This window comes from Leucopleurus acutus (genome assembly GCF_964270905.1).
Source record: "Leucopleurus acutus genome assembly, chromosome: 8".
NCBI classification, from domain to species: Eukaryota; Metazoa; Chordata; class Mammalia; order Artiodactyla; family Delphinidae; genus Leucopleurus; species Leucopleurus acutus.
The window spans coordinates 1,415,198-1,422,708 of record NC_139151.1 but is presented as its reverse complement, the minus strand read 5'-3'; the positions used below and the strand labels follow the sequence as shown (position 1 = coordinate 1,422,708).

At 56.3% G+C, this 7,511-nt stretch overlaps 1 protein-coding gene across 1 annotated transcript in view; it reads left to right on the top strand.

The window, feature by feature from the left end:
• Positions 1 to 376: 376 nt before the first annotated feature.
• GLB1L2 (galactosidase beta 1 like 2) overlaps positions 377 to 7,511 on the top strand; it is a gene marked incomplete at both ends in the record, with an annotated part of 36,749 nt that continues 29,614 nt past the window's right edge. Inside the window, one exon of the mRNA XM_082844075.1 lies at positions 377 to 462. Within this exon, the coding sequence (XP_082700201.1) occupies positions 377 to 462 (86 nt within the window). The remainder of the gene's footprint in view (positions 463 to 7,511) is intronic.

The window sequence follows — 7,511 nt, the reverse complement described above, 5'->3', positions numbered from 1 at the left end:
CTAGAAAATGTTTCAGATTTTCTTTCAGTAAAATCTGAATTCTGTTCTTGGGATTAGGTGGGTTTGTGATTGCTAGAAAGCATAAATTTTGCCCACATATTACACAGCCTCCTTTGTGACATAATTCTGTGCCAGAACAAGAATTTTATTCATCCTGGGCGAAGGTGTGGCTGGAAACGGCAAGAGCCACCGTCTGCCACTCCGGCGCGTCCTCGGGCTGCAGGCAATGAGCACTGGGGGGCGGGGCTCGCGGCGGCCTGTTGCCCCGGCGACCAGCGCGCGGCCCGGCGACCAGCGCGCGGCCCCGCCCCCGCGCCGAGCTTCCGCTCAGAGTGAGGGCTGGAAAGCAAGCAAGTCCAGGAGCAGCGGACGCGCGATGCCCAAGTGGAACGTCCGGCGGAGGCCCGGCCGCATGCTTGGACTGCTGCTGCTGGTGATCTTGAGCATACTGGTGCTCCGCAGGTGAGCAGACGCCCTGTCCTGCACACCTGCTTTCTCGCCTCCCCTCGCGCCGGGGGAGCCGGCCCGGCAGCGCGCGCACAGCCGCCCGCGGAGCCCGAGTCCCCACGGGGACGGCCCTGTGGTCCCGTCTGATCTGGAGCGCCAGCGCCCGGTCCCTCTGCGCCCCCAGTGCCCTGGGTGACGCCAGGCTCTGCGCTCCCGGTCCCCGGGCGTCTGTGCCCAGGGCTCCCCATGCTTTTCCGCGGGAAGTCCGCAGACCTGGCCTCAGACCCCTCTCCGACAGTCCCAGCTCTGTGCGCCCCTAGCCCTCTTGCTGAGCCCCAGATCCCCAGCTCTTCTCCCAGGTCCCCACATTTCCTGCCAAGCCTGCTGCGAGGCTTCTCTGTTCGGCAGAGGCCAGAGCTCCCAGGGCTCCCAGCGACGGTCCATCTGGCCGGCCCAGCGCGGTCACGGGTCCTCCAAGCTTCTCGCTTTGGGTGTAGTTGCCTCGTTCTCGAATTGATGTGTCTTCTCTCTCCACTCTTCCTCCGGTCACCAGCTCACCCCTTCCCACTCTCCCCCCTCCCTTGCAAAGAGTTATCTGGGAGTGCGTTTAGTGATAGAACGATTTACCCACTGCCTGTGTGGGTGCCCGAGCCTAGAATTTTCCTAAACTGTGTCTGTGACCCTATTTTTGAGGTCGATGCCTGGCACTTTCCATATTCAAAACCTCCAGTGTTGCTGGCAGGCCAGCAGCGTCAAGGGCTTTGGTAGGGAAGTTAGTATGGAGGCTGCAGGCTGAGCCCGTGGACCTGCAGCGCGCACGCCACCCTCAGCTTTATCTTCTTCTGCCCCCCTCGTGGCTCCTCTGGACTTCCTCTGGGAGATAGGGACGTTTGGGAGGGAGAGAACTCTTTCCATTTACGCCTTTCCAAGACTTAGGCGTCGTCTCTGTTTTGGAGACGGGGAGGGTGTCACAGGGTTGTTGGGAGAAGGAAATGGTGCTCTTCTCCCTCTGGGCTCAGAACACTTACGAGGCATCTTGTTTGCCCAGTCGTTCCCAAGACTTTTCCATCCTGTCTATGATCCCAGCCCCTCCTCTTTGAGGACCGGCCCTGGCTCTTGTAGACACAAGGCTGATGCACACCCCAGAGGGATTCCTCAGAGGAGACGCAGCAGGGGCCTCTGGCATACAGCCAGGTATCCAGGAGCCCACACCCCCAGGGAGAGAGGCCCGAGGTGTGCAGGAGCATGTGCGTTGTTGGAGGTCAGGGATGTAGCAGCCCATGCAGGGAACCCAGACAGGTCACCATGAAGGGTGGCTCCGAGGGGCTTGGGGTGGGCCAGGTAGTACACCCTGACGGTCTGCAGGAGGGGGTGCGGGAAGGAGCCTGGTACTTGTTGGGTCTGGAGGGACAGAAGGTGCAGAAGCACGGGCTCTCACAGGTGAGCGAATGTGTCCCCACCTGGTGGAGTGGCCGCAGGAAGGGTAGGTTGGGGGGGGGGGCTTGTGGGGCCACACAGGAACAGCAGCAGAGGGTGAATGGCTGTGACTCACGACCTGGAAGAGTTTTGGCATGTTTAGGAAAGACGTGGCTTTTCCTGCTGTGCTGTCTTTCTCAGCAGGTAAGGTAGAGGCCAGAGAAGCTCTGAATTAGTTCAGGGCCACGTCTTAGGGTCCTCTGGAATACTTGTCTTCTGGGCTTCGTTTGGACTGTGTCACCCTCATGGATAACTTTTGCTCAATTCCTGCTGTCCAGCTTGGGCTGGACACTAAGGACTATGTCTGGAGGCCAGAGCCAGCACCTTCTTTTTTTTTTTGCGGTATGCAGGCCTCTCACTGTTGTGGCCTCTCCCGTTGCAGAGCACAGGCTCCGGACGCGCAGGCTCAGCAGCCATGGCTCACGGGCCCAGCTGCTCTGCGGCATGTGGGATCTTCCCGGACCAGGGCACAAACCCGTGTCCCCTGCATCGGCAGGTGGACTCTCAACCACTGCGCCACCAGGGTAGCCCAGCACCTTCTTTGTTGCTCCCTCTTCCTGCCTTACGCTAAGGTGACCGGCTCATTAACTGAGTGGGGGCCCAGCTCCCAGCTGTTGTAGGGAATGTAGGTGTAGCCAGTGCGATAGAGGTCACACAGGAACTGGCTGCTCAGACAGCGGCTTTGCCCCTGAGCTGCCAGGATCAGAAGGCAGGTGTTTGGGTGGGGGAGGGGCTGCTGGGTTGCGGCTTTTGTTTTTCTCCTGAACTTTACCTTCGGCTGGTTCGTGGTCAATCACAGCTGTTTGATTACATCATATCCAAGAAACAGGAGGACCAAGATGACTTTTGAGGAAGATTTCAACCTTCGGCTTTTTAGTTTGAACGATGGTCTTAAAAAAAATTTACCTTCACTGCAGTATAGTCGTCAGGCGATAAACCGCATGTTCAGCAGGTGGAGTCTGCTGGGGTCTGTGTGTGTGTGTGTGTTTTCCACATCTGAAATATTTTTTTCTTCTATTTTTTTTCCTTTTTAAAAATTTTATTTTATTATTTTTTTATACAGCAGGTTCTTACTAGTTATCAATTTTATACATATTCGCTGATGTGTTGCTTTCGGCCACGGGATATTAGTTGGCATTTTCTGGAGTTTACAGAAGTGTAATCTTCTGTCTTGGTTGGCCTCCCCCTCTAGCGTGTTACTTGGGATCCAGGAACCTCGGCCCTGAGCCTGTCATTCTCCACTAGCACAAGAATGCCTGCTGGGCATGGCTCCCACTCAGGACTTTTCCTCTCAGCATCAGCGCGTCACTGAGCAATGCTCCAGGAGCTCTGCGTCTCTCCAACCCTAGATGTTAGCTGGCAGTCAGCAGAGGGGAGGGCCGCCAGGTGGGCGCCGGCCTCCCGCCTCCCACCTCCCTTGGAAGCCTGTCTCTTAGCTGCTGCTGCCTTGCTTGTCTGGGTTCCAGACCCCCGTTCCTCCCGTGCCTCTCAGGCTCCTCGGCAAGGGCAGGTCACTTAGCCATGCAACCAGGCCACTTTCTGTGGTCCAAGTCACGGCCGGTCCCGTCCTCTGGGGGCATGTGCAAAAGGTCCCTTCCTGGGCATCTGTGAAGTCACTGATTTTATGAGCTTTGCCTGTTCTGGGCACTGATCTGCGTGGGGTCTGAGTCATCGCCCCTGGAACACTCCAGCTCTTTGAGCGCCATCCCTCTTGTGTTCTGGCAGTGAAGCTTACAGCCTCTGGAAGTGTCACCCCTGACAGGCGTGGGGAAGCAGGGAGGGGCAGGTATCTGAGCCCCTGTGCCGGAGGAGAGGGTGGGCGTTGAGAGTCGGAAGGGGACCCAGTGTCTCAGTGAACGCATGGACAGTGGAGGTGTATTTGTGATCAAGGGACCGGAGTGCCCAGGAGACCAGCGCTAAGAGCTCCAGAGCCTCGGTCCCCCAAGCATCAGGACGTGGGCTAAGGAGTCCTCTACCCCTTGGGGCGAGGAAGGAGCCACCAGTGAAGGAAAAGCACTTCATCTTCGATGATGTGACCCTGACCCCCATCGTATCGCGTGGAATTCTCTTCTGATGAAGAGGCAGGAGATGCCGGGGCTGAGAGAGACCGTCTCAGAACGCGTGGGGCCTGCAGAGGACCCTGGAGCCCAGGCCCTGCCCTGGCACCCAGCAGCGGGGTGTTTGCAGCCCCCTCTGCACTCGGTTCTACCTTTTGCTTAAATCGATTGCTCTGGACGTTGAAGGCCATTGAGAGGGAATCCCCTTATGTGGTGCCTCCCCTGGGATGGAAGGGCCGGGGATCCTTCGAGGCTCACGGTAACGAAGCAGACGTTTCTCAACAGGGCTTCGTGGACGGAGACCCTTGGTGGGTGCCCCATGCTCCCACCCTCACCCTCCGAGGGACGGTTAGCAGGGCTGTGCCTTTCAAGAGCACATTGCATTGTTCTTGCAAAGGCTATTTTGTGGGTTGGTAACCTAGGAAGAGGATGAAATCTTCAAATAATATAAATGGGAAGATAAGTCCCCCTAGTTCTGGCCCCCGGGCACCCCTCTCCCTGCCCAGAGGCTTCCCTGATCACAGTTTCTCTCCGGAGTGTTCTGTGCACATAGAGACAGCTGTAGACGTTACCCTGTTGGTTCGTTGGGCTCATGAGTTATTTAAACTGCCCCCTTCTGAAGAGCATCCATGTGCAAACCAAGTCGTAGTGAATATCTGCTGGAGATATTTCCGTCCATAGAATTGCTGACCGTATGAGATGCTCATTTTAAATCTTGATCGACATTTATAATAAGTAAGTAAATAGCACATTCTATTTCTGTTGGATCAGCCTGAGCTCTGTAGGCTCAGGAGCAAATTCCGTTTAATCTGTGTGGGTAGAGTCTTTGTGTCCTGTAAGAACTAGCCCAGCTCTCTTCTCTCTTGGTCGGTAAGTCCCACGTGTTGGATTTTAAAAACCCATTTATTTACAATACGTTGTGCCCTGTTTAATGAAATCCTTTTATTCTGATTCCGTGAGTGTCTCTGAGATCAGAGTCTTGTCATCAGGGGTGCCCGGGGGTTAGCTAACAGAGCTTTCCTCTCTTGGCACTTTTCCCATTTATGATGCTGTCAATGGAAATTTTCCCCCAAGTGAGAGCACAGTGTCATGTGACATCCGATCACTTTTTGTTGTTGGTATGTGGTTGATTTCGAATGAGGAGTTTTTATTGCTGCATGATTGGGTCTCAGGGTTTCCTCTAGTAGACGCTTGTTCACATACAAACTCCTACGGGCTGTAGAAGATGCTGCCTGGCTTGGCCTGCTGGAGCCCGGGTGCGTGACCCACTCTTGACCTACCAGAGCCTTCTCGGAGGGAAGGGCAGAGGTTCCAGGCTTACAATGGTGCCACAGGCTGCAGGGTGCTGCACGATGGCCGGGCATCTCTGCAGAATGAGCGACTCGCTTTTGGATGGAAGGCCTCAGCCCTTTGGAAATATTAAGGCCTCTCCCAGCAAATCAGGAGCCAGAGCCTTGGGCCCAGGCCAAGGAGCACATGCAGGAAGCCAGGGCAGACCTGGGGACAGTGTTTCATTTCTTGGGGGCTGAAGCTCGTGGGGCTCCAGGGTTGGTGCAAGAGGCAGTCTTCTGGGTTGGGGACGTTAGGGGCGCTGGCCGGGACCGGAGCGTGGGTGGGCCCCTCCTTGGGCCCCCAAACCTCCCAGCTGAGGGAGGTGTGCACAGGGCTGAAGGCTGGTGAGACCTAAATACCCCCGAGGAGGCAGTTCATGGGGTCCAGCCGAGGAAGCTGGACCTCATGGGAGCCTGTAGCCACATCAGAATCTTGAAAGTGATGAGGAGAAATTTGTATTTTAGACCCAAGTGAGGAGGTTTCTGTGTGTGATGCTGTCTTCTGGGCAGTTTAACATGTCCATCTGGGTGATGGTCTCCGGCATGGCCACGTGGATGGGCGGAGTGTTTCCTTGGTCAGCATCTTAATATGAAGCCCTGGACCCAGATTCAGTTGAACATTTGCTTAGGGCAGCCCGAGTGGGGTCACAGTGTACATTATGTATGGAACCAAACTACTGATGCCTGGGACCAGTGAGGACTCATGTTCTGGGGATGGAAGGACTGTTTCTGCAGGTTCCTACCTCGAGTGCCAGCTTGTCCACACCCTTGTTAGCCTGAAATTGTGTGGGCCTGGCCTGGTCGCTGCTGGAGGCCACATGTCCCGGGAGTTGACGATGCTATCTCTGCCATGTCTGGTTGTGGCGATGCTGTCCTGTCTGGATCTGGACACATGCGTACGTAGGACGGAAGACAAGGGGGTGGCTGTGACGCAGTGTGAGGCCTGCCGGTCCCACCGTGACCTCGGTTGTAGTCAGTGTCTGCAGCGCTCACAGGGACGCCCTCTGGCTCAGCTGGGACGTTTCAGAGCGGTCCTCATCAGCCTCATGCAAGGAGGTGGCGGGATCTGCCCTTCTACCTCCCGCTGCCCTGAGAGACCCTCTCCGAAAGCGGAGGATCACTTCCTGGGCTCACCTCACAGGAAGGAGTGGTAAGCTTGTCACCTGTACATCTGCCCGTTTTTTTTGGTTTTTTGTGGTTTTTTTTTGCAGTACGCGGGCCTCTCACTGTTGTGGCCTCTCCCGTTGCGGAGCACAGGCTCTGGACGCGCAGACTCAGCGGCCACGGCTCACAGGCCCAGCCGCTCCGCGACATGTGGGATCTTCCCGGACCGGGGCACGAACCCGCGTCCCCTGCATCGGCAGGCGGACTCTCAACCACTGTGCCACCAGGGAAGCCCGAGAAACATCTTGTTAAGCCCTTTGCTATATGCCTCACAGAAGAACGTGCTGGACACAGCTGGTAAGGACCATCATGTCACAGGTCCTTCTACTGCATTTCCCTGGTGTCTGATCCCCATGCAGCCCTTGTGAGCAGTCAGGACAGGTGATGGCCCCGTGTTACAGGGGAAGATCATGCCCTCGGAGCCAGGGTCTGTAACCCATGGGGACGGCGCTACCAAGGGGAGGGCCAGGGCTCCCGTCCAGACCCTCCTCTCAAAGATCCTGCATTTGTTTTCACTTCCCCACATCTGTGGTCCTTTGGGAGAACTGTATTTTGAATTGTCATTTTAAGTCACTTGGAAGGTGGAACTTTTTGGAGAAAGAAACCAGTGCTAGGTTGCCAGGTTATCCACAGATGACCATTCCTGCGATGATGCAGCAGAGCTGGCATCCACAGCTGCGGTAGAGGGTGTTGGGTGCTGGGGCTGAGAAGGAGAGTAGGTGGAAACTGTTTCCTTTGTCCAGGACTGGCTCTAGACAAATTCCCAAGTGGCCAGTGATGTCTGTGGCACCTTCCGCCCTCTTGGCCTCCTGTGGCCCTGTGTCTGGCCACCTGGGGCCCCCGGCCCTCCTGAAAGACTCAACCCCGCCAGTGGCTCTCAGCCTTGCCCTGAGGCTCTTTCTAGGACCAGTGCCTGTGCCCACCTCCAGAGGGAGTTCATCGGTCTGAGGTGCAGACTGGGCTTCAGTTGTTTTTAAAAGTTTACCAGGGATTCAGGTACGCTGCCAGCTTTGTGAACCATCCTGGCCGCATGCAA